At 34.0% G+C, this 27899-nt stretch overlaps 4 protein-coding genes across 7 annotated transcripts; 2 read left to right on the top strand and 2 right to left on the bottom strand.

Moving 5' to 3' along the window:
• The first annotated feature begins 144 nt into the window (after window positions 1-144).
• Arms (Ankyrin repeat-rich membrane spanning) lies at window positions 145-17462 on the top strand. The gene is given in 22 exon segments (XM_085486954.1): window positions 145-1456; window positions 5420-5551; window positions 5937-6035; window positions 6122-6220; window positions 6606-6803; window positions 6894-6992; window positions 7187-7483; window positions 7780-8155; window positions 8247-8411; window positions 8687-8894; window positions 8973-9395; window positions 9475-9697; window positions 9771-9950; window positions 10028-10487; window positions 10581-10746; window positions 10819-10918; window positions 10920-11273; window positions 11364-11537; window positions 11630-11774; window positions 11851-11972; window positions 12268-12391; window positions 14029-17462. Coding segments are annotated over 22 exon segments (6189 nt in total). The 5' UTR covers window positions 145-163; the 3' UTR covers window positions 14781-17462.
• yrt (erythrocyte membrane protein band 4.1-like yurt) lies at window positions 15540-22671 on the bottom strand. The gene is made up of 6 exons (XM_029316842.2): window positions 22079-22671; window positions 21407-21731; window positions 20585-21289; window positions 20004-20443; window positions 19249-19686; window positions 15540-17577 (listed from the first exon to the last, which is right to left on the bottom strand). Exons 1-6 carry the CDS (start codon window positions 22223-22225, stop codon window positions 17446-17448), a joined length of 2187 nt encoding a protein of 728 aa, XP_029172675.1. The 5' UTR covers window positions 22226-22671; the 3' UTR covers window positions 15540-17445.
• On the top strand, window positions 22477-26721 carry twy (fas-binding factor 1 twitchy). Of its 4 annotated transcripts, none has more exons than XM_085486956.1 (12): window positions 22524-22924; window positions 23275-23744; window positions 23843-24157; window positions 24286-24479; window positions 24584-24746; window positions 24828-25119; window positions 25307-25539; window positions 25646-25789; window positions 25858-26022; window positions 26106-26230; window positions 26311-26431; window positions 26528-26721. In XM_085486956.1, the coding sequence occupies exons 1-12, from the start codon at window positions 22900-22902 to the stop codon at window positions 26600-26602; spliced, it is 2322 nt and encodes a 773-aa protein (XP_085343082.1). In that variant the 5' UTR covers window positions 22524-22899; the 3' UTR covers window positions 26603-26721. The 4 variants fall into 4 exon arrangements, with proteins under 4 accessions (XP_085343084.1, XP_085343082.1, XP_029172674.2 ...); XM_029316841.2 differs by having other exon boundaries at window positions 22524-23171; XM_085486957.1 differs by having other exon boundaries at window positions 22525-22916.
• Window positions 26455-27863, bottom strand: LOC114941745 (uncharacterized). Its single transcript, XM_029316845.2, has 5 exons — window positions 27565-27863; window positions 27318-27450; window positions 27126-27246; window positions 26925-27054; window positions 26455-26772 (listed from the first exon to the last, which is right to left on the bottom strand). The coding sequence occupies exons 1-5, from the start codon at window positions 27692-27694 to the stop codon at window positions 26714-26716; spliced, it is 573 nt and encodes a 190-aa protein (XP_029172678.1). The 5' UTR covers window positions 27695-27863; the 3' UTR covers window positions 26455-26713.
• Between the last annotated feature and the right edge of the window lie 36 nt (window positions 27864-27899).

Below are 27899 nucleotides of genomic sequence, written 5' to 3'. Positions count from 1 at the left end.
CAAATATTATAGATTCGTCATATGACAGTTTCACATTTACACAATTAGAAAAGTGCGCTCAAATCTTATTAAAAGCTCGGTGGTTCTATGCATGTGTTTCACTCGCAGCCAATGAAGGCAGTTTTCGATTTTCGTGCTGAATAGAGAATCAGAAGAGAATGCCATGCGGAAAGCCAAAGACGAGCGTATTAAAATTACGGCGGCTTTTTTCCGCATCAGCTTTGACGAAGAAGACAACGAGAAGGAAGACGAGAAAGAAGCATCCCTAATAAAAGAATCGAAAAAAGCAACTGCACAAACATCTAACGACGGCTTGATAAAAGCGAGAAAAAAATGCAGCATCGCCAAAGCCGAAATTTCTTCAAACTTAGCCGCATCCGACTCTGAATCTTCGCCATCCACATCATCATCCGTGCATCGAAGTTGTGTTTTCAAACAGTCGTCAGAAAGCATCGATCTGCGATCGAATTTGAATAATACGGACGAATGTGCGGTGTTAAATCATCATACTTCGAAAAAGGAGGATAATAAGAATAGCGAAGCGATTTCGAAAATCCAACCGCAAATGGATAATTCCAACAGAAACTTCTCCGAACACAGAGCTGTCATTGCGAAGGACTCACCAATGAGGCTTGAACCTCCATCGATCGAGGAAGCGCGCACTGATACGAAATTAATTACTGTAGATAAGTCATTGAAACGTTTTCAATTAACAGCAAATTTCTTGGAAATTCCTTCGGAGACTTCGGAATCCAGTGAACGTTTTCGTCTTCCAAAGTTAGCGGAACAGTCGACTGACGAATACCTTTTTCACTCGGATAGCAGAAAAGTAGAAAAATCAGTGCCTTTAGTGGCAATCACCGCGCTAGATAGCCTCGACGAGAAATCCAGCAAGAACGACAGTCGCAGGTCAACGTTACCGATGACAAACGCCGATTTGAGCCAGTCCATCTTCCACGAGACCGGCCAGAATTTTCCGACCTTCGAGGACATCCTGGCCGGGACCAGCGTGAATCCCATCCGGAAGTTCAGCATCGCGAACGCGGCGATCTGCTCGAGTCTCGCTCCGAGCTTGCTCGGGGCTATTCCTGGAGTGCCGAACTCCCTCTTGCCGAACGGAGATCACAGGGACGGTAATTTGCATCGAAGTGCTACTTTGTCGAATCTGTCGACCGCTTCCACCGCCATCAGCGACGACACCTCTATCGGTAGAACGCGTCGCGGATTCAAGTCGTTTCTGCGTCTTCACATACCCGGGCCGCATCTCGACGCGATATGGACTGCCGACGCCGACGAGAACTGTCAGCATCATTTGCATCAGCACGATCATCACCATCACCATCATCATCATCACGTGTTCCCGCATATTCATGTACCCACCATCACCTTCACGGCGCCAGCCACCGATGGCACTGGCCGCAAGTTCAACTTCGCCATCCGAAGGCACTCGCAGGCGGTTAGTGTGAATTCACGGAGATGCACGTCGTTTCTGGTGGCGTTATCGGTTTTTCCTAACATCTGTTGAGAGAGTCAGAGTCTGGCCAGACTTCAGTCTAATATCTTGTTTCTCCGATTCAAAGGTATAACAACAATTCAAGTGGATAGTATAACGTTATTGATTAAAAAACAGAAATTAACTAATAACTTGTAAAATTCAAATATGAAGTAACAAATTGTTGAATTTACTTTTATTTTATAGTTCGGAATTTTACACAATTTGTATTTAAATTAGTTAACTTTAGAATATTCATGGAAATGATTCAGAACTACTTGATTATATTAATACATTAACATGTTGGTTCACTGCTACGATGGTTATTGAATAAAAATCAAATAATAATTATAATATTAATAGAATAAATTCATTAATATTAATAAGTAATATTAATTAACTAATATTAATATTATTATTTGAATATTAAGTATAATCGAAAATGAAATATATTTTTAAATTTAAAGTGTAAGACAGACAATATATTTTATTATATATATTTATGATAGTAAAAATTTTATTTTTTGACGTGTATGGAAAGACATACAAAATTCGCTGGACAGTCAACATGTTCAAAGAAAAAAATTAAAATTCTTTATTGTGATTTTATCAAATATAGTGAAGCCAACCATAATGTGGAAATCATATTGGCCAGACATTGACGTGAGTGTCTCTATATAACACTAGATTCGATTAACTTGTATACGCGTTCTGCTTAAAATAATGATTGACGCTTTATATTGACCATACCTAATTAAGATCGACATTATTAAAGTCGAAACTATTAGATGACGGTACTCTTAAGTGAACACTATGTTTGCGGATATTAATTGTAGTTACAGACCGATAAAGATCGACAATGATAGCATTGACGTAATTTGAGCTTTTATCTTATCGGAATTGTTGCTTAAGCATTTATAGCCAGAGAATAAAATTAATCCGCGAGTATGTCGATTAATAATATACTAATTATTTCAGATAACAGTTGTCTATTATTTCATTTATATTGACTGAATGACTTTATTTTAACGAAATACTGAAATAAATAAATTTGACAAAAAAATTTAATTTCAAGAAATATCTATAAAGTCCAAGAATATATAAATATTCAAAATTTCATATACGATTAAATTGTATTTCAGAAACTCTTTAACTGTTTATAATTCTTCTTTATCACTATCTTTTAATTTAATGACATTTTTCGTAATCCTATAGTTGGCAGATAATCTGATAAATTTTTTACATGGCTGATAATATATTTATAATTTTGTTGATTATTTATTAATGCGAAAAATCAGTTTTATATTTAGACAAATTTTGGAAACACTTACGTAAAACTAACTGCCACGTGTGTACGTATTTCATGGAATTTTGCCTGATTCAGATCTGTCATCGATCTTTAATGATGTTTGCGCTATATCCGCTCGCGAATTAAATACGGTGACACTCTTCCTGATGCAAAACATCAATATTACAACTGTGGTATGTACAAGCCATACCACTGCCAACGATTTCAAGTGACAAAATCGACCAAAGTAGAGCTAATTTAATGCACTTCTAACCGTGTGTATGTATGTGTATGTGCATTTTCACGCTTCAACATCAAATTTTTATTCAGTAAAAATCCGGACCGTAATTTCCGAAAGCATAAAGGATTCCTCGAGCATCAGGAAGATTTTTCTTTGGGATAACTCAAAGATACGAAGATTGATGTGAGAGTACGCTTTAGAATTTTTATTTCACGTCAGAAGAGAAGAAGATATGCGGATTTATATATTTTTGACAAACTGTGTATCTATCAATTCTATTTTCTTTAACTGGATATTTATTTTTAAAATCTAACATATGAAATATTAATAGTGTGTTATATATGTATATAAAATTAAATTAACTAATTGTGTTGTAAATATTCTTAGACTTAATGTCACAATAGAATGTAAAATTTTTCTATGTTGTAGCAGTGTTCAATAATTATTACTATTATCGTCTATTGTTAGATAGAAGACGATTTACGCGTCGAAGGATTATAAGAGAGTATATAATCTCGCCGTAACATTATCTTTTTATATATCGTAAATGCCAAGACGCGCATTAGGTTGCAAACTATCGATAATCCACGTTAAGGCGAAATGTCATTATTAATTGTTTCCATAACATTTTCTGATAGAAGATACTCTAATAGAAATATATATATTTACTAGAAAATTATGTCTCTTCTAATTATGCTGTTTGATGTTTAATAACGCATTTTAATTCTACGATATTAACATCTTGATTGTTACAATATTTGGTAAATTTGATAGTAACAAAGCTCAATGTTTGAGAAGCATTAGAATAGAGAAGTTGATTGTAAAATTAGATTTTGCTATGTATGCTAATATCTTTGCGCGCAAATTAGTCAGGTCACTAACAAACTTAAACTGACAAAGCAATTACAAAATTATGTAACTGCTAAAGATATATTAGAAATAAATATAGAAAAAGCATAAAAATAATGAAAAATGGCAAAGAATAAAATTTTTCTACATATTATATACACACACAAGAAAAACTTAAAAAAATTGAATTTTGACACACAGTCTTTTTATTTAATTTAGTATTTACAATTAACACTATAATTCTCTAGTTTCTCCGACTATACTGCCATACACGATCGTTCCTTATCATCCACATGTATTATTCATTATCATTGACCCAGATTTTATTCTGAATTATCGAGAAATGTATAGTTTTCCACATTTGCTCTCGATAGAGAGAACACGCACTTCAATTGCAACTAAATAAAAACGATTAATGCAGTATCTTCATAATACATCCTACTTTCACTCATGCTGCTGTATGACGCAATATTATTATTACAAAAGTCTAGTCTTATTTGACAAAAGAAGAGAAATTCAATTGTGTGATGGTTTGATTTTACTTATGGTAAAATCTACAATCGAAAATATATTTTATTTTATTTTGGAGCTGAGAACCTGAATACTTTATAATAGAGCAAATTTTAAGAAGAAAGCTGAAAAATGTGCGATATAAAATTTATGATTCAAAATTTCAATAATCCTAGGATTTCTTGGTTTATTTACAGTTTACACACAGTTTGAGATAAATACTAGTAAGATGTAAGGTTGCTCTATAATTGTGATCGATGCTTGCTTGGCTGTTTATATATCTTGATATCTTGAAAGCTCCATAATTTGTTGTGGCCCAACTGTACAATTTATATCGAATATTTGATCACGAGATATTTCATAAATCACATTTCTATAGATACGTTCAATTGAGACATTTGATTAATTAACGCGAAGAAGAGATTCGAATAACTTGAAAAAAAAATCAATCTTTGAAATTATTAAATTAACTATTTATTATTAGTATATATTTTAATAATATTATTACATTATAATAATATATTAAATATTTAATATATATATATATATATATATATATATATATATATATATATATATGAAAAAGTCTCAGCATTGCAAAGGGGAATGTTTGAATAAAATTTCAAATATAAAGATTAATTTTAAATACATCGATAAGATAAATAATTTTTTTAATTATTTTATTGTCAGATTAGATTAGAGGTCTTTATTTATCAATATAAATTATCATATTTTGAAAAGAAAGAATAAGAAAAATAAAGAATCTCAGAAATTGTACGTCACATTTAACAAGGATATAAAACTTTAATAAGGCCACAATTTAATTGTAAAAAATTATAACAAATAACAATGCTTTTGCAGTGTTGAGTTTTAAGATGCAGTGATGCAATATGTCATTCGTATATGCATTTTACAAGTAGTAATTAAATTAATCTAATCTTATCTTTGGGAGTTTTGCTCTAATGGTTTTTTTAATAACAGTGATAAGAATCAAAAACGTGACTAAATCTAATAATGAGTTTTTCTTATACTTTCACAGACATTGCATCGGACTGACTCGATGGTATCGCTTTGTTACCGATCACTTACAAGCTACATCACAGATGATAATCTCGCCGGACTGCAGAGTTTCCTCGAAAATAAACGAGTGCAGGTCGACGACAGAGATGAGGTAATTGTAGATCATTTTTAAAAATCCCGGAGAAAGATTAGCAATTTATTTGTTCTCTTTTTATCAGAAACTCCAGAAGAATCAAATTATGCGATATGCTTATACATATATAAAGGATGTAAATGAATGATAAAAAAGTGATTATAAAATCTCTATTACATAAAAAATTCTAGAAAAAAAATAATATAAGGGGAAAAATAATATATATCAATATTATAATATATATTAAAATCATATAATATATTGCATCAGATAATTCTTTAGAAACGTCAAATCTCTAATACTCTAATATGAAAAATAATAGTCATATGAAAAAAAAGTTCTCATACATATTTGTCGTGTTTTCTCTCGTGAATTTTGTTGACAAATTATTTTCTTATTACAGAATAGTAGCACCGCCTTCATCTTTGCTGCAACCAAGGGGAAAATACACTTTGTCCGAGAACTCATCAATCATGGAGCGGACGTCAACGCCGAAGACGCGGTTGGTACCTGTTGACGACAACACTTCTGAATTTATTGGGAATAGATTAAAACTTTAATATGCATAATTCTGCATAATTCTTTTAGGATAATTGGTCGGCACTGCTATGCGCGGCAAAGGAAGGCTACACCGAAATCTGTCTCGAGTTGTTGGAGCACGGTGCCGATCTGGAGCATCGAGACATGGTCAGAGGAAGTTGTATATCTTGTTGGCCTGGCCTAGTGCCATTAATGTAAATTTATAATTGAAAACTCGACAAGAACTGTCCTATTTAACATCGTATAGATTAAGGCCACAAGTCTTTACTTCATGTTTAAAGATTAGCTACATCAATATAACTTATATCCAATTTTTTTACGTAACGTAATATATATCCTAACGTAATTATGTGGACATTCTTTTCCGAAACTAATTTGCATTTTTTATCTTTATTAGAAAAAATATAAAATATTATAATATATTCGTAAAAAATATTAGTAAAATTTAATGGGGTTTATTCATAAATAGTTTTATAAATTTTTATATATATAAATGAACATATGTAAAAGATCGAAGACTATCTTATTACAGGGTGGGTGGACGGCTCTTATGTGGGCGACGTACAAGGGCAGGTCGGCGACGGTGACGATGTTGCTGGCGCGCGGGGCTGACGTCAACGCGCATGGAAATTTTCATATTTCCTCATTATTATGGGCCGCTGGCAGGGGTTATCCTGATATAGTCAAAGATCTCATTGCTCATGGGGCGAAGGTCAATGTCGGCGACAAGGTAATTGTCGGCAAGAGCGATATCGCAAATCGATGGCCATCGCATTTACTTTTCAGATATGACTGACCTGTCCTCATTATTTTTGTATAGTATGGTACCACGGCGCTCGTCTGGGCCTCGCGCAAGGGAAACGTAGAAATAGTAGATATTCTTCTCAAGGCCGGGGCTAATGTTGACACGGCAGGCATGGTAAGAAATTTGAAAAAAAATTTTTAACAATTAAAAATATTATATATTTAGAATTAGGACATATAATCAGATCCTGCCTTAGATTTCTCTATGTACATAAATTATCTACCATGACTAAAATCTGGTATTATACAATAAGATTGTTAAGATATAATATTTACATATAATAATGTTTTTAACAATTTTATTTGTAGTATTCGTGGACCGCCCTACTTGTAGCAACCCTGGGAAATCACGTGGAAGTAGCGTTGCTTCTATTGGAGCACAAGCCCAACGTGAACGCTCTAGATAAGGATGGTTGCACTGCCCTAGCGATAGCCTGCCGAGAAGGTCATCACGAAATAGCGAGCGCCCTTCTAAATTCCGGCGCATATGTTAATATTCAGGATCGAGCCGGAGATACGAATTTAATCCATGCCGTTAAAGGTGGTCATCGAAGCGTGGTGGAATCGTTACTGAAGAAATACGCGGACGTCGATATAGCCGGAAAGGTAACGACTCGATTTTACTCTTCTTTTTAAATCCTCGTATCTTCTATGAAGATCGATTTGAACGGTATCACGTTTTTCACGGAATTATAATTCCCAAAATTGATCATTCCACTTCTACACAACGGAATATGCAAACCTTCGTAAAAAATAATTGATAACGAGAATCTCCAGTCTCGTGGTATCCGTAAGCTAGGACTCTGAGCTAGGCTCTCACACTTGACTTTTCCGCGATTAGCCGAAGATGAAGATTTTGTATAAAACTTTTGAACTAACCATCCCGTCCGTATATATTTTAGGATAAAAAAACCGCAACTTACATAGCAGTAGAGAAAGGCAATGTGCCGATACTCAAATTATTACTAAACGCTAACCCAGACCTGGAGATTGCGACGAAAGACGGCGACACGCCTTTACTGAGGGCAGTGAGGTCGCGTAACGCCGAAATCGTGCAATTGCTTTTAGACAAGAAAGCCAAGGTCTCGGCTACGGACAAGAAGGGCGACACTGTACTGCACGTGGCGATGCGTGCGCGATCGAAAGCGATCGTCGAGATACTACTGAGGAATCCAAAGAATAGCCAGTTATTGTACCGTCCGAATAGACAAGGCGAGACACCCTACAACATCGACGTCAATCATCCCAAGACGATTCTTGGACAGATATTTGGTGCTCGTAAGTTTTCGCATGTCGTTATTCTCCTCACGGACACGTTTAATTTTCTCTAACGTACGATTTGTATAATAATTAATGATTAATATTGTAGGACGTTTAAATACTAACGAAGATAATGAAAATATGCTTGGATACGACCTGTATAGCAGCGCGCTGGCAGATATCCTCAGTGAACCGTCTCTTTCTACGCCGATTACGGTCGGCCTTTATGCAAAATGGGGTTCTGGAAAGTCATTCCTACTGAACAAGCTGAAGGGTATCATCAAATAACTTGCAGAGTTGATTCCAGTCCTATTTAAAAATTTGCCTTATAGATTTAAATATCTCATGAATTTGAAGTAAATGTTCTCTTTTAGAAAATTATTTAAATATTGTAACTATATATCTCTAAAGTAGAATATTAATTTAATGGAAGATCGTCAGCTCTCTTCTTCATGAAAGTTTGAATATTAGAATACATGACTGTGTAATTTACATATTCAAGCTATATGAGAAACTTATAATACTAACAACAACGATTATTCTTTACAGAGGAAATGAAGAACTTTGCACGACAATGGATCGATCCAGTATTCCAATTCTCCTCGTTGCTCTTTCTAGTAGTAGCGCACATATCCTTAGTAGTGGGTCTCATCATAGGTCTCTCATTACAATCGTGGATCATCGGTCTATCAGTCGGAATAAGTTTACTGGTTATCGTTTATATCTTTCTGGTACTCGTTTGGTATGCTAATAAGAGGTAAGACTTAGAGGAAAAAAACCAGCGAAAAATGTAATTCACTCGACTTCCTCATCAGAGATGACATTTTAATTGCAGATACGATTGGTACTGGCCGTATAATCTGACAGTGGCGCTCACCACAAAACTGAACGCGCTAAAACTACTGTTGCAAGTCATCTTTTGCCATCCACCGGGCGGTCAGTGTCACGATAGCATAGCAGTGCAGCCGATCAAATTTTACTTCACTGATCAGACCCGCGTGGGAACGACCGCCGCTGGCGAGAACGCGGTTGTCCAGATGGTCGGCTCGCTTTACGACTCAATTGAGAACGACTTCGGTTTGTTTGCCACCAGGCTATACAGAGCGTTTCGACCGAAACCAGACAAGTCGACGACCAAGTGGAAATGGAGGCATCTATGTTGTTTGCCGTACATAGTTATATTCGAATTCTGCTTTTGCAGCCTGCTAGTTGGTCTCTCGGTGCTTACGGTGTATTTTATAGAAATGTCGAGCGACGAGTGAGTAATTACGCATTGAATGTTTTAAATTAATGTACACGTCGCGGTCATCTTACGTCTTTCGAATTCGTATATTTAGGCCTACGATAGATCGAGTAACTGCTCACATCATCATGATCACGATCTGTTTGCTCCTGGCCGTCAGTATAATAGCGAATTTGTACACGTGGAGCAGAACGCTGCAGGCGTTGGTTTTTTCACAGAGGAGACATCTTCAGCGTAGCATCTCGAAACTGGAAACTCTGAAAAGCGAAGGATTCATTCAGACTTTGAGAAGCGAAGTCAGTTTGATGATGGAAATGGTAAATTACCTATCTATCGATGATAATACTAATTATTTTAACAGTCTAGTCTTTAATCGTAATCCTTAAATAGGTCAAGTGCTTGGACAGTTTCATGGCTCAACAAAGTAGGCTAGTCATAATAGTGGACGGTCTAGACAGTTGTGAACAGGATAAAGTTTTACTAGTTTTGGACGCTATACAGGCCTTATTTAGTGACAACGGGTATCCTTTTGTCGTAATATTAGCAATTGACCCACATATTATAGCTAAGGTAAGCAGTTAGGAAATTGTATTCTCTACTTTACTTCCAATGATTCGATAAATGATAAAAATTATTCTTCGACACAGGCGGTGGAAGTGAATAGCAGAAGATTATTCTCGGAATCGAATATCGGCGGTCACGATTACTTGCGGAACATGGTGCACCTGCCGTTTTACTTGCAAAACAGTGGCTTACGTAAAGTCAAGGTCGCGCAACAGACCGCTCAGTACTGCAAAAAGACAGCGTGGACGGAGGCTGAGGAGAGCGTCAACTATACTGCGACTAGCACCATGCATCACTCGGTATCCAATCGGAGACTTAGCTCGGAATCAGCGATAATGAATAGCAACGAGAAGTTGAAACCCCAGACCAGGAAGGGCAGTAGAAAATTGCGATTGAGCGAATCGATCGCTAGCAGTATCGGCAGTAATCTAAATCGATTAGGCGGTGCGCAGGATCTTAACAAGATGCTGCTTACTGACGATTATTTCAGCGACGTGAACCCGCGTAGCATGAGAAGATTGATGAATGTCGTTTATGTCACTGGTAAGAACTGCATCGAATTGCGCGATCGTGTGTCTTATTATACAAATCTATATGATTAGTCCGTATATATATATATATATCCTTCTTTTCTAGGACGATTACTCAAAGCATTCCAAATTGACTTCAACTGGTATCATCTAGCTAGTTGGATCAATATTACTGAACAGTGGCCTTTTAGGACCTCCTGGCTCATTCTTCATTACGATATGTACGAGGAGAGCCTGGATGACAACATGTCACTAAAGAGTCTTTATGATAAGTACGTCTAAATTATGCTCCCTTCTCTCTTTTTTATACATCACATAATTACTGTTTCTTATGTATTTATTAGAGTGCGACCGCAAATTCCGGTATTGAAGGAAGTGCAACCGCTCCTCGAAATGGACAGGGACGAGCGCAAGCTGGATGTCTTCCTCACTTTTCACCGATCCTAGCTTACTCATCAGCGACATGAAGATATTCTTGCCATTCACCATCAACTTGGATCCCTACATTAAAAAGAAGATAAAGGAGGAGCAACAAAGCATCGAGGAAGACGCAAATCTCTATAAACAGGCTAGTGTCTGGCACGGTGTTCCGGCTGAGCAGTGGGCCCCACAAAGAGGCATGTTGACGAACCGACATGCGAACCGACTCGTCAAACAATCGAGCTTGCAGGGATCCGTCCCGCCGACACCATCGTGGGCTTATCAGCCAAGCCTCGAATGGCAAACTCCACCGACTTGGATGCAAATGCCACCCATGGAACCAGCGCCGAAACCTCTTTCCGCAACAACCACATTACCGGTACGCACGTAATCAATTAGTTGCAATTTAATTATAACTTTATTTCTTTTATTAGAACATGCTGCTTTATTGCTTCATTTTTATTTATAGTCTGAAATTCTGGAATTGAAGCTCTCGTCCTTATCAGTAAACGGAGTCTGCGACTTAATCGACAAAATTGATAGTCTTAACTCGACTCAAACACCAACGTACAAGCAAGTCGTTAAGGAGAACAACATCAACGGCCGTGTTTTATTACATTGCGATTTGCAAGAACTAAAGAAGGTAATTTTTCGTGACCCTGTATCTTTATATTCTTCAAAGAAAGAAAGAAAATTTGACATACAATAATTTTACGTACAAATATATTTTTTTAGGTGTTTAAAATGACTTTTGGGGATTGGGAACTGTTTCGTATGGTAATTGTATCGCTTAGGGAAATGGAACTCTCGTCTTTCACATACGAGGAGGGTCCTCGAAGTGTCCGATTTACTGTAGGATCCGAACAAATTATACGCAAAGGTATCCTCGGCGTCTATTTCTCTATTCGTTTCTCTTTTGATTTTCGATTTCAATAATTTAATTTTATTTCTTATAGATCACGCGTTGCAAAATAATTCAATACGTATGCCTGCTCACGTAGAAAAAGAGAAAGGAACATCAAGAACAGATGGACCGGTCCGTCGTGACCAAAATAAACAATCTATCATGGAAAAACAGGTATGCTACAGATATAAAAAAATATTGATACAATTATATTATACAATATGTGTTTATATGCATTAGTTTATAAATAAATTAATGAAACTTTATTATTGCAATTAGTATTCTAAAAAATTAATATAGTAATTCTCTTGTTTATTTACATTCATGCTCGGTATGTTAGTTTCAGGTAAGAGTTGGTCGTGAAATTATTTTGTGTAACATAATTTCACGAATTATAATAATTTTAGCATCTGTTTACATAGATGCGATGCTTTTAAAAGCTACTTTAAAATACATATATTTATTTCAGGTAACATTAGAGGAGCAAATGATTTGTGGAGCATTGCAGACTTTGAATGAAGAAGCTTGCGAAGATGTATTAGATGTGCCATCATCTGCACCACTGGCACCAACGACAGACTCACTTTCTTCAGGTGAGCCTACTTCCCTACCACTTACACTGCCTGTCGTCATAGTGCAAGAACCATCGCAGTCTGACCCAAACAGTGATACCTCCATTGAGTAGTGCTAACTACTAATATGAAATTAGAACACAATGACGATGTATACATTCGCCTAATAAATTGCTCGCGTTGCATATGTCAGATATGGCAGAAAAAAAGCATTTTTTGGTATAACTTGTGCATCGAAAGACACAACGACCTATCAACGTTATTATTACATTCGAGAATGATCTTGCCAATTTTTGTGATGTTACAAAAAAGGGAGCATACTCTCTTTATCCTATTTTGCAGCTTTATTTGTATACCTATATTTATATATGCGTATTCTGACAGAATATATTACCTGACAGTATTACTGACAAAAGATGTAAAGATGTACATTTATAGTGGCAGTCAAAATCATACAACGGCTATAAAAATATATTATAAGATTTTCTAATTGTAAGTTAACAAAAAGAGGCTATCATTTTCATTTACACAAGTAATTTCTTTCAGTTTCATAATCAAATATGAAAGATGAAACTATCGTCTTTGAAAGCATATGTATAAGAATTATTTTTGGTCTCATGTGCCAATGCGAGAAAACAAATAGTCATACATATCGTGCGACGAAAAAATCCAAAATGAAGGCTACTTAATAGAGATAATACAATCATTATTGTATGCGTGCTCATAGGATTAGCGTAATGTAATGCTCATTTTATAAGTTTAATTTAATGTTAATGTATATCAGTGCCATACAAGGAAGAACCAGAAAATTGCATTATACATGAAAATTTTTAAAATTGTGCAAAGAATTCAAACAACCAAAGCATCAGTCGATTCCGAGAGACTTTCGCCAATCGAAGATGCAAAATATTTTATTGCATTTGTAAGTACATGATATAAGAGGGAAAAAGTAAAAATGTCAGAAATATAGCTTCTCTTACCAAATTACTAGATGTCTTCTGTGAAAAAATTTCTGTACAAAAGACTGTGATAAACTATGTATTATTACTATTGACAGAACAAATATTTCTTGGGAAAAATATTTGTGTTAATCGTGAGATAAATAGTAATCAAATAGATAGTATATTTTTAAAACCATTATATATGTAAGATAATTATATTTGGGCGATAATTAAAAATATTGCGTCCACGTTATTCCGGTTCATATTATACTTCCTATATTATGAATACATTACGAATATTATTGTTAGATTATTAGTACTATGTTATATGAGCAGTATTATGTTATTACAAGAACAAGTGGTAATAAAATTTTCTTGTAAACCCCTCACTTTTGACATTACCTTCTTTGCGGTTTATATCTAAGAAGCCTTCAGTCGGAATTCTATTTTTAATTATAATCAGAGCGCTATCAAAGATTAAAGATTAAAATTAAAGGATTAAATTGGAATTAAAATAAATATATTTTTTTTATATCAATAGTTCTATATATTCCTACATGAAATCTCTCGAAAGATTCCATCCATCCATTCTTTTTCAAAGATAAGTTAGAATATCTCGCAGTAAATGACTACATATATACAAAAGGTTCAAAAAAATGTTCTAAGATCTAATCGATTGTACAATATGAAGCAGATATGATCGAATTTCTGTTTTAGGACCCGTTGCTACGTCGATTCACGACACGGATTACGTGTTGCTTCAAGCCAGTCCGCTGTTTCGCTGGGCGCCGATCACCGACGAACCGGCCAGCTCCGACGACAGCTCCCACGACTCCACGGTGTTTCTTCAGCGTACGAATTCTCAGCGCAGCATCGCGTCCCAATACAGCACGAGATCCGCCTGTTCGCATAAACCCCCGAAGAAGACTGTCGGCACCACCAGACCATCCTCGCTGTTCGTCTCGCCGCCGTCGTCGCCAAAACCTGCACTTAGATCCAAATCGACCGACGAGAGATACATGGGGAACAGCATCCCCTTGAAGACGTCATCTACCGTATCTACCAGGAAGAGACGTTCGATCCCAACGTTGAGCGACGAGGTAATGATAACGGTACCCGCTACCAGTCTGGAGAAGCTGTCGAAGTTGAAGGACCGTCTGATAGGTACTGCGCCAGCGGAGTCGTCTCCCGGTGTCGAGAGCGACGACGAGTCCACGCCGCTGGTATCCGAGCTGTCCACACCAACGCACTCGCAGTCTGACAGCGTCTTCAGGCACAGCGCGGAAAATAGCAGCTCGCCCTCGTCCAGCAGGAGTTTACCGCGGGATGGGGAACGTTCCGTAGATGTGGATTATTACTCCGACACCGCAAGTCTGGTGATACGAGAGTCCTCGAATGCTCCGCAATCGCCTCCCCGCGGTCAGGATACCGATGCCCCGAGATGGGAGAATCCGGAGACGCCTGTTTGATAATCTCCGTTTGATTTTCAGACATGCAATAATTCGCGGTGCACATTCGACTGATGTACACAAAGTCTGAGGATGACTGGCGTTTATCTTAGAAAGGCCTATATGTATAAATACTTGTGCTTATGTTTTGATATAAGTATCGAGATGAGAGATATCATATCTGTAAATAGCGAATAGACAGCGTGCGAGAAGCTTTTTCTAGAGATAAAGCGATTAAACGTGTTCATCCGCTTATTATTAGTGGAATCGAGACGAGTAAAATGCCTTTGTGCGCAAATTGTTGTGCAATAATGGTCCTTACTAGTTTAGCGAAACGAGTCTTAAGACTACGATGCCGAAACGACATTCCATGTAAATATTGATGCATTTACGAGTTCAAGTATTTATCGATATTTTTCTTTTTACTACTGAAATGTGCTAAAAAAAGGAGACAAAGAGCTCTTCCCAACTGATAGTGCGCAAATATCCTAAACCCAATAATCGATTTACGTCAATTTGTAATGTCAGTGCAAATAGGTGACTTAAAAGGTAATAAATAAATGCTGAAGAGAATATTTTAAAGAAAAGAGATAATCCAAACGACCAATAAATACATTGTCTATTAGACTGTATATATATATATATTTAGTACAATTTATAGAAGTTTATCCAATACAGTTCTATTGAATAAAAATGTAGAATGTCTCAAAAATAACTTATATGAATGACGATTTACCTATATCGCTTTATATCTAGGTTCAAAATTTTTTTTACAAAGAATTTAAATATTATAATACAGCGCAAGCATTTAATCAAGATGTATTCATTTTAGCGCTCCTTTTGTACATCGATGATATTCCTTTTTGTCATCGAGAACTGATGATATATTAATACTCGCAGGAGAAACGCAAAAAGATATCAATAATTGTTTGTTTTATTAAAAAGCGAAAATTATAATTACATAACGTTAAGTATATAGGACACTTTAGGACGGAATACATCAGGGTATCGATAACTCAATATAATACTGTAAATATATATGTATATATATAATGTATGTAGATATATTAGCTTTGAAATTATATATGTATATATATATAATATATATATATGTCGCTCACATTTCTTGGCATTAAATAAAATTTAATAAGATACATATTCAATCAAGTACGATATATTGCAATAATATTAATACTGTATACTAAATACAGAGTTTTAGAGTTTTTCGGAAAATGTAAAAATGAATCGACTACTTCCTGTCTCTATAACGTAACAAACATTCAAATGCTAATTAAGTATACCGATGATCCCGCTTGTAATTAAATGCATTGTTTGTATTAAATACTGTGTAACAACGTCGTTACATACTGAACAATGGAATGCTATAATCATATAGGTTGAAGCATCCTGTACATATCTGTTTATATTTAATAACGACAGTGTTGCGATATATCTATCATAACTCGTATCAAAATTATGGCATGAAAGAAGAATATATGAAAGAAACAAATAAGAAAAAAATATATATCTCAGGAGAATATAATATACTCTGCTATATACATAAAAATTCGATTTTAGTTTCATAGACATAAAATATTAAACATAGATTGTTATAGCTGCAAGATTGAGGCGAGTTGTGCTTTACCTAAGACTGGATTCGTATCCCCCGATTCTTTATTCTATTGATTTTATTGTCATTATAATATATTATATATAAATATATTATCGACAAAAATGTTTCTTTAAAAAATAAAATCGATATTATTGATTGAACTGATTAATCATATAAAAAAAAATTTATGATTTCTCACCAGTAAAACTTTTAAAAAATGTTAGTCAGATCTATTTACTTTTCTTATATAAAAACTATTTATATAATTTATATGCTATTATATAACGATATAATACTTATATATTTTTAATCAGTCACAAGGCGGGGTTTTCTTTATCGCATATTTGTTCTCTTTAAATTTTAAGGCACAATGATTAGTAGTACAAAAATGCTACTTTATAAATGCATGAATTCGATACTCGAACATGAGCAATACATGTTCGCGGAATATGTAGGTCTATTTGTTGTAACTACACTCTGTCTGCATTTAAAGCATAACGAGTATCTATTGAGTAGAGAAAGAAAAAAATATAAAATTGCAAAAAAGAAAACATGTGTAATTAAAACGAATAGACCTCTTGCTTATATACTTACAATATATATATTGGCAGGGGCGATAAGGACACTTATTTTATCAACGCAATAAGCTTAAGATGTTATAGCTTAATACGCACTGTAGAATTAAGGAATGTTTGTGGTGCTATACATATAGAAATTTACTCCATTACGCAAATCCTTATGTGACCGTCATAAAATGACTCATTAACCGACACAAATTTATAATAATGACTTAAGCAATGCCTTCCCAATGGTACGCTGCTCTTACATATTTAAGTACAACTTAGGATCTTTTCACATGAAAAGTATTTTTTTAAATAAGTAGTTCATTTGTGTGTGTGTGTATGTGTCCAATTTTAATCGTCATGTCACTAACATTATGCATTCTATAAGCGCATCGTGTAAAAGTGATGCAGGCAGTTTGAGGAAGATCAAAGTAAATGTACACGTTGGAATAATATAATATTTTCTCGCGCGTTGTATATCAACATATTTTCTTTGTACTTAATAAATATTTTATAACTGTGTGGTAATTACCGTCTTTCTCGTGACGACTGTATGCTTAGTTGGTGTTTGATCAGGTGTTGGACTCTGCGAAGGATCCGCTACCAACCAGGGACTAATGTCTGATGCCGCTTGACTTTCATCCTATTAGAAAAAAGGATTTCTTTCAATATACAAAATTCTCTCATATCAAAATTAATTTTTTAATTATTTTATTATTATTAAAACTGTAACATTAAAATTATTATAATTTAGAATTAAAAATATATATATATAATTATTTTATAATACTAGAATTACAAAGCGTACGATTTATTTCTTTATAATGTTTAAATATTTCTGTCAATGTATAAAATTATAATTACATAATATATATATTTATAATATATATTATATAATTATATAAAATGTAAAATTTATTGAGATAAATATATTCATGTCATTTTCAATTTAAGATTGTAAATTTTTTATTTAAAAGTATCATTTAACTTGTAAAAATTAGTTAGCATTATTTAATCTAAAACAGATTATATTTCTTGTATAAATCTTTTAATACTCGAGAAATCGTTTGAATTAATAGAAGAATATATTTTGCGAAGAGGTAGTGCAGTAATAAATGTCTTTTAATAGTCCGAAAAATCGTCTTGAGTTAACAGGATAATATATTTTCCTAATAACGATCTCCTTGCAAAATATATTCACCTGTTAATTCAGATGATTTTTCAAACATTAAAATACATATTTTGTTATCTACTACCTCTTCGCAAAATATATTCTCCTATTAACTCAGACGATTTTTCGGACTATTAAAAGACATTTACTGCTGTATTACTGTCACTACTTCTTTGCAAAATATATTCTCCTATTAATGCAGATGATTTTTCTAGCGTATTAAAAAACATTATTATCAGACAACACTAGTACTACTAATACACGCTACCATTGTCCAATTTCATGTAATATAATTCATGTAATGTGATTTCATGTAGTTAAAGTGATGATGGAACTTTAATGTGTGTGTATATTTCAATAAATTATAATATATATTTAAATACTTCGCACGCACAAAGACGACTTTCACATGTGGGAGACAAAGCAACTTCTCATTACATACTTTCACCAATAAGTCTAATTTACTGCCTAGAATAATAATAATAATAATAATAATAATAATAATAATAATGTTCTTGTTTTTCTTCCACAATTAAAACGCAAAAGTCTTTTAGATTTGTTTTAAGAGTAAGTCTTCTTGGTGAAATCGAAATACTTATGTAACAAATGGGACGCTATAGCTGGCTTGCAAGCATAAGAGATATAACTGGAGCATTCTATGTTAAGTGGGTCACTTTTATTATTACAAAAAGTGACCTTTTTCATTTCTAACAGGTAAATTTTATCCTTAACTTCTCTAGATTAAAATCTAAAAATTGCAGAATGTTATCTTTTACGATTTAAAAATGACACCTTATCTATTCTATCTCGATAGCAAATGTGTGCTTAACTATATAAAACTAAAATCGCACAAAATTAATCTGCCATTTTGAAAATCTGAGCTTGAATTTCAACCAAAAACTCTTTAAATTATATGCAATTTATGCGTGCAAAATACCAAACCCTTTATATAAAATTAAACATATATTTGACATATCTAGATAGAACAAAGTGCCATTTTTTAATCATAAAAGATAACATTCTATGACTTTTAGATTTTAATGTAGGGATGTTAAGGATAAAATTTAGTTGTTAAAATTTTTAAAAAATCTCAATCTTCTTGTAATAAAGGTGGCTCACTTGACATAAAATGCTTCAACTGACCTTGTGTGTGAGTGTCGTAGTAGTCGTCTGTATCTCCTCGGTTTTAACGACACGTGCTCCGATTTTTTCCGCATCCACCGTCTCGACCTTCTTCTCCGTTGTCGTGACCGGCTGTAAATCTTTGAAGGGATTGAGTATGCCTAAGAACGGATTCGAATCTATGAACGGATTCGTATTCTTCTTCTTATCATCCTCCGGTTTCGCTTCCTCCTCGGAAGTTACTTCCTGCGTGCTAGATGCGTCGTTGCTAGTGTCGTTGGTGAACGGATTGAAAGGATTCTGCGACTGATTCGACACTTTCGGACTTAACGGTGTCGTCTTCTGTTCGATCTGTCCCCAGCTATCCAGCGAGAAATGCGTTACGGTCACAGCATCGTCCGTAGAAGGATTCACCGCTGTTGTCGTGCCGCTCACTGAGAGAGTCAGCTTATCACCGCCCTATTTGACGAAAAAAGCAAGAAAGCAAGTACATGTTATGACTGGCAGCTAGCTGGCGGAAGCAAACGGAATAAATGTGTAAATGCAAACGATAACAGAATAATAAAATTATCACTTAATAAGCTACTCTAACTCTGAGAATTTTATAAAACATTGAATAATACAAGTATATGTATATAAAAAAAATATACAACTTAAAAAGATATAAAAAAATATAATGGATATATGATAATTAGACATATATATAAGATGCATAATGATGAAAATAAAGCAAGACAAGAATCTATAAAAGAGCGATAGCAGTTAACGAAACTCACTACGGAGACGATGGTCGCCGCCGCATCAGAATGTTGATTCTTCTTCGCGATCGCTCCCGGTCCGTCTGCGGTCGTGATAGAGACCAAATTCGAATTCTTGTTTTGCTCGAGAGTTGCCTTCAGTATGTTGCACTTTAAAGATTCCGGCGGAATGGGCGTTCGAGGAGGCAATGTTAACGTTCCGCCCACTTGATTGTTAGGCACTAGCTGCACTTGATTACTGATAGTTTCAACCGTTAAGCTGGTCTTCATAGGCTCCGATTCTTTCTCGCTGCTGACAACCGTCGTCTGGTTCCTGGCTTCCAGAGGCTGTTGATCCTTGGCAAGAGATTTCAGCAAAGAATCTACCAAGGGCGATGACGTACCCTGAACACTTGACGAGTCCGTACTGGATTTTGTACTGGATCGACTCGGTTGACGCTGCAAGGGCTCTTCCTCAGCTGAAAAATAAATTGCAACTTATCACAAAATTTCTTTTTAATCAAAAAAGCTTGATATCTCTATTTTTGTCAAGAGAGAATTATTTTAGATTTTAAAGAGCAAGAGCTACATGTAAAAAAATACATTTTGCTGTGCCTCACCTGGAGGTGGAGATGGTTGTGGTGGTTCCACTTGTTGCTGTTGACGCTGTCGCTCGCGAAGGACGTGACTTTGTCGTCGCGCGTACCTTTGACTCGGTCGTCGCTCGAACTGGACAGTGCGACGCGCCCTATTCAGCTGCGTCGTCTGAAACTCTGTCTTGCCGCTGTAACGGAAGCGCGAACCCATGCGGAAGAAGTTCTGACGGCCGCTGGCGCCCTTGACCGGCGCGCGCAGACGGAAGAAAGCGTGATGCTCCACCGCGCATTTCCATAAATGTTTGCAAGCTTTCTCGTTCACCAGTCTAAACACAAAGGTGTGCTCCTGCTCGCCTCTGCCCTCGTCGTCCTCCTCCACGACCACCAGCGTCAATTTCTTCTTCTTGAAGTCCAACCGTCCGATCTTGGGCCAGAAGAAGAGCCCTATCTTCTGCGTGCCTTCAAAAACCAGAATCCCAGTTGGAGTTAATCCCAAAGAGTACTCGCAAGCGTCCTTCCCGAGGACGGTGTGCATGTCGACGCCGTACATATCCAGCCATTTGGCTTTGCTAAGATAGGTGGATTCTGCTTGTGCCGGAGTGAGGCCAGAACACTTGGTATATTCCTCCAGTATCTCTAATTCCATCTGCTCCGTTTGATTTGGCACAAAACGGAATTCCGAGACAGTTGCAGCAGTATGCATAGTGGAATCGTAATCTCCTAGTTCAGCTGGAATAAAAGTTTCATCTTTTAATACTCGCGATAAATCATTTGTTAAATGATCAATAATCACTCTGATGAGGATCATAGCTTAATTTTAATAAAAAATTTTATTTGAGTACTTACATTGGAGAGCCAGAGCAGCTAACTGAACCGTAACCTGATGAGGACACTGAAGCTTGCCTTCCAAAATATCTTGCTTCAATTGCAAAAAGAATTGATACCGCGTTAATTCTTCACGCAGAGTGTTGGGCTCCGAAGAATAAAATTTTACTTTTAATCTAAGTGTGTATGGCGGTCCAATTTTGACTTGCTTTTTAATAGGTTTCGTTGGATCCAACCAATGTTGAACATTATTACTATCTGTATATTGCAGTCCAAAATAATCTTTTTCTATTAAGTCTAAACTATAAAATACTTGTTCGTATAAGTCACTAGCCAAGGCCTTTTTCTGCAAAAGAAATCAACAAAATTATATGATTATATAGTATTACAATATATATATATTATAAAATTTGCATAAGAATGAAATAATTTGATTTTAAATAGAATTAAAATGTCAAATTAGAAAATGCAGTATCAAATATAAGAGAAAAATATAGAATCACATATTATAAAATAAAAACAATTAATATTTCCATTGCTAATTACTGACAGTTAAAATAAATTCTATCTACTCCATCGCAGAGTACAGAGAAAAGAATTTATATTATATCTATAAAATATACGAAAATAATTACACCGCTATGGCTCATCGAGCACGCTGCCAATCTGTCATTTCCTAACAAAAAAACTTACTGATAACTCTATAGGCAAATCCGTGCCATCCAACAGCACCACCCTGCATTGCACGACATTCTTGTTGCTGGGCAACCTCTGATTCTTGATCTGCGACGAAGCTGTCTGGACGCTTCGCGCCCTTCGCCGCGACAGGAATCTCAACATCTTGGCCCTTCACCCTTCGAGCTCGCGTGATTGTTGATCATCGACCTGTCAACGAGAAAGAGAGAGAGAGAGAGCGTCGCGATCCGCCCACCCCGCCTTTTCGTATCGCTATATTGCTTGACAAATTGCTGAAAGTCTCCGCGAAAGGATCAGCTACATTCTCCTCTCCTTCAGGATCACGCAGGATCACCCGGGAGTCGCGCGACCGCACCAGACAGCATCCAGTTCGTACATCCGCGGCGAATTCCGTGAATCGGAGCAAATCGCAGGTTTTAATCGGAATAACGATCGTTTTCGCACCTGGACGCCAGATGGCAAACTGACAACTGCGGTTAGCGCCGTCACACGGCGAAGGAGCGAACTAATATCTGTCATGTGACGAGAGCCGCGAAATCCATCATGGCGACTATTGGCGACAATCTCGGAGAGTTTTGACATAAGAAAAGATGAGAAGTTGATGCTTCATTATGTGTCATTTACGCACATTTTCCATTTAAAACATATCATGAAATGAAGAATGAAATTAATTTGTACTCCCCTTCCTTGCCACAAATCTGGCTAAAAGTGGATCTGTCAAAAACCTCGCGTTCCATGTTTCTTATATGTAAACAAACGTGTATCCTAGTCAATACCTGGCATAAACAGTAGCATACAAATGCAATCAATAATTGCAAATGAGCTGTCGGCTACGGTATAGATGTATATTAATTATGTCTTAATTTTTATTTAAGTAATAATGTATATACTGTGTTTTATTATAAATATTCACTACAAGCAATAAGCGATTATAAAATAATTTGACGTGAATATTTTGACTCACTAAAATAATCACGTGTGAATACGACGAAAATGGTAGAAATGGTGGAGGATATGGATAATTTAGATGATAAACTATTTAGTACATTTAAGAAAAATCCATCTACAGAAAAAAAAATTACATTTGCAGGTTTTTTCTTATTAATTAATACATCATCTTATTTTAAAAAATGATACTTATTTACATGTATTTAATAAAATATATTTTTCAATTAATTTTTTTTACTTTATAGATGAGGATGATATGTTAGATGATTTGCTAGCTGATAAGAACTTTTCATCAGGCCAAAAGAATCCAATAAGAGATAAGAGTATAATAGATGACTTGTTCAATAAAAAGGTTTCCAATGAATCATTATCGAATGAAAAGGAGAATTTGACATCTGTATTAAGCACTACAGGAATTGACAAGTCAAAAATGACAAGTGATAAAGCTAGAAAAATGTCACTGATGCAAGATTTATTTGGAGATACATTGCACATGTCACCGTCAAAAGAATCGAATGCTAGTAAAAAATCTGTACAGATTGAACAAGGAATCACACAACATGCAACTGAATCTAAGATACAATCTCAGCATTCTACTTATGCTCCAACAGCTGGAACCAGAGAGCCTCGTAGAGGCAAAAGAACTTCAGAGATAATTAATGATCCTTTAGGATTATTCACTCTAAGTACAATGTCAAATCAAACTGAAAAAACTGTAAATATAAACTCAATATGTGTATACATGTTTAAATAATTATGAATATTTAATTTCTTTTTCTTTATATTTATTCTTCATTTTTTCTAATTTTAAAGGAAGAAAGATGTACAGTATCTGCAGACTCAAGTAGACAGAAACCTGAAACTAAACAAAATTTACCAGATTGGTTGGAACCTAAGAAGATAACAGAAGATAAAAATAGTGATTATGTTCAAGATAAAATAATGCCTACTGAAGAATTATTCAGTAGACATAGAAGAAATAGCTCTGATAAGATAGTTCAAGAAGATGAAACAAGAGTAGCTGAATTACTGCCACATGAGAAAAAAAAAGTGACAAAATTATTGGATAATCAAAAACTCGAAATGAACGAATATGAAAAACAAAAAATTGAAGAAAATTATCATAAAGTAAGATATAAAATTCTTTTTTTTTTTTTTTGTAAAAATGAAACTTGTGGTTTATTAGTTTCTGTAAAGTAATTTATATATAATATAATTATTATATGCATTTATATATAATTTTATGCTGTGTGCAGCTTAACGTAGTAGATGTTCCTCTTGATGCAAATAAAAATTCGGAAAATCCATATAGTAATTTAACTCGCAAAGATGCGAGTTACGATAATATGATTTATAAATTAGAGTTAGAAAAGTCTCATCTGACAGTAGCAATACATAGCTTAAACGAAAAATATGAAAATGAGATAATGATTTTAGATGAATCATATAAGTAAGTAAAACTATTATTTAACAATTAATGATATATAAAATTTTTATTGTTAAAAAATTATTTTGATATATACTTTACTATATATTCATATAATTTTTCTATAGACGACAAATAGGATTCTTGCAAGAAAGAACAGATACATTGGAAAAGAGAATGCAACAGGAACTTGAATGTTTAGAAACAGATTATGAAGCAAAAATAGAAAAGTTAAAAAATGAAAAAATGCAAATTGAAACATTTTACAAAGAAGAAATACAGAATTTAAAGGTATAACACTTTTTTACGCATTAAAATTATATTATTAATTATAACTAAAGACCTGCTGCTTTTAATTATTATTTAATTTAGAAGGAGCATGCGCAATTTATAGAAGAAATTTACAAACGTCATTCTGAAAATACAAGACTGCTGCAGAAAGAACATTTTGATACAATAGAGAGTATATTGAAAATGAGAGAGGTGGAGAATTTGGCTATGACGACTATAACAACCCACAAGACTGATATGCAAAATTTGTTACAAAAAGCTGACTTTATTATAGAGAATATAAAAAATGTGCAAGAAAAGACTGATCATAGAGAAGACCAAAGTATAAAGTTAAGAGAATATTATTTAAAAAGTCAAGAGGAAGACATGCAAAGTATGTTATATAAAACAATTTTTAAGATGCATTTAAATAAGTAGTTGTAAATAGTACACAGTTTTTACTTACTTTATATAATAGTCTAATTTTAATATAGTATATTTAATATTTTATTTATTAATAATATATTACATGTAATATAATTATATTTAATATCTTATTTATTTATATAATGTTGTTGCAGTACGAAATGTAGAGATAAAGAAGCAACAAGAGTTACAGATGGAAGAACGTGACAAAATGATGAAAGTAGCGGACAAATTAGATTTGCATGTTGCACAATTGATGCTTGAATTAGAAAAGAAAAGCACTATGCTCACTGAAGCATTGGAAACGTTAAAGAAAAGAGAACAATCTCTCTCGCATGAAAGAGAATTGTTTGAAGAAAAAGTACAATGGGAATATAATCATTTACAGGTAATTAATTGGTATATTTAATATTTAAAAATAATATTATATATAGAGAAAGAAATTACATTATTTAAAAATTTTATCTCTGTATATATGTATACAATATTTTAAGACTTTAAAAGAATCTTGGTTAAATGAGCAAGAAAAAGAACTGAAGATTTTAACAAAAGAGAAAGAAGCTATTGCAGCTAAAAAGATGCAATATGAAGTTTTAAAGACAATAAAAACTAATTCGGATAATATTACAAAGATAGAGGTCAGTTTAAAAAATACAGATCCGGATGTGTAATGTAAATATATTTTTTAAAATTGTTTCTTTTTCAGTCAGCTGTTGCTATAAAAACTGCTCAAGACGCTACTATATTCGCGAATCAAGAACGATTAAAATGGCAAGAAAAAATGAAATATCTCGAAGCTCAAGAGCAGGCATTACAAGAAAAAGAATTTCAGCTGTTAGCACGCGCCAAAGATATCGAAAATTTTACACAAGTAATTTAAAAAATTATAAAATATATAATGTTATATATAACACATTAGAGTTAAAGAATTATACTCAAAGAATGATTTCTTAGGTAGCATTTGCGAAAAATGAGGAAGCCATCAAAGCACTTAAAGAAGCTCGTAATATTGAAAATGAAAGCAAAACTAAATTTGACTCTAATTTTAATGATGTATTTCGAAAACTCAATTCAACAAGGTAAATGTGCAAAACAATAAAGCAATTTTATAGAATATGTTACGAAATATAATGAAATGTAATCTGTTTACATTTTTTAGTGAAAAAATGGCTTTGACAACTACCCAACTGGAGAAATCGAAAAAAAATATTCCATATAGTGCAAATAGGCGAACATTATCTAATCCACAACATGCGTTTCAATTTACTACTCATTTTACAGTAAGAGAAAAATAATCACTAAATGATGCTTAAATAAATTTTATTAGAGTTTAATAATATTTTACAAAAATATATATATATATATTTTTTTTTCAGGAAGTTGTAGATCCTCAATTGGTAATGTTGAAGTTAAATCTAGATGATCAACTGAACGATATTCAATATATATGACTGCCATCAAATTTTAATATAAAACTTAATAAATATCTCATATCTCTCATATAAAAACTATCTGTTTGATATTTTTTGTATTTAAAATAACAGACAATAAACATTAATATATTACTTAATAGTTGTTCCACTGTCTGTTGACTCACCACTGATTGTTGAAGTACTTTCATCTGAAAATGATAATCTTTTGTTATTTTTGTTATATCTCAAATTACTATACTTTTTAAATTAACACATTTTTTATTATTAAACAAAATTATATATTATTATATTTGAAATACAGAGCAAAACTTTGATTAAATGTTGAAAAATTAGACATTACCCTCTATAGCATCATTAATGTCTGTAATGCATTGTTGAAGTATCGCTACATTCTCCTTCAACGTTTCTAATTGTACAACATTATGTTTTACTTGATATAACTCATTTTCTACAGTTTGGACACATGTTTTCTAAAAAAATATACATATATTAATCTGGACGTATTTCCTTTTAGTTATTTTATGAATTTTCTGACATTTACCACATTACAAGTCAGCTGCGAAAGATCCACATCATTTTTTTTAACATCAGTGAATGCTTTATAAGTATCTCCTATATTATTCAAGAATTCTATCACATCAGTAAACATTCTTGTCATGTCTCTGCAATCAGTATCAAAGTTTAACAAAGTTTATTTACCAATTTAAAAGGAAAAATAATTCATTCTATATACTGTGCATAATCATGTGGAACAGGCAGGCCCGAAATATCCTTTGATGATTGTGAAAATTTATATATAGAGTGCCTATGTCCCATAATTATACCAAGATGTTTTATAATTTTTTCTTTACACAAATCTCTTTCTCCTGTAAACAATATTTACAATGTAATCATAATAACCTTATGTGTGTGTACATATGTAGAAATTTTTTTTAATTATTTCTAATTAAAAGTTAACAATGATAAAGAAATATATATACTTTTCAAGTCTTGTAATTCTTTCATTAATTCCTTATGTTCGTTGGATGGTGTATCAAGACGTTCCAATTCACATTGGTTAATCCGTCTTTTTTCCTGCATAATCTTTATTAAACTTTCTATCTCCTCCATCTTATAAATTTGGTAATGAGAAAAATATAAGTTTTAAATAAACTTTGTTTGGACCAAATTTAACCAAATTTTAATCTTTCTCTCAATTATCTTCTACATGTAGGAAGACTGATCTAAAGCAATCTAAAGTTTTGAACCGTTTTCAGCGGCCGCGTGTACTAGTGCGCCCCTTGACAATGTAGACATAAACTACGTCGTGACACTC

This window comes from Nylanderia fulva, unplaced genomic scaffold (assembly GCF_048542155.1).
Source record: "Nylanderia fulva isolate GAGA-0341 unplaced genomic scaffold, ASM4854215v1 Scaffold5, whole genome shotgun sequence".
Taxonomy (NCBI): domain Eukaryota; kingdom Metazoa; phylum Arthropoda; class Insecta; order Hymenoptera; family Formicidae; genus Nylanderia; species Nylanderia fulva.
The sequence above is the reverse complement of the archived record's forward strand: the minus strand, read 5'-3'. Positions and strand labels throughout refer to the sequence as shown.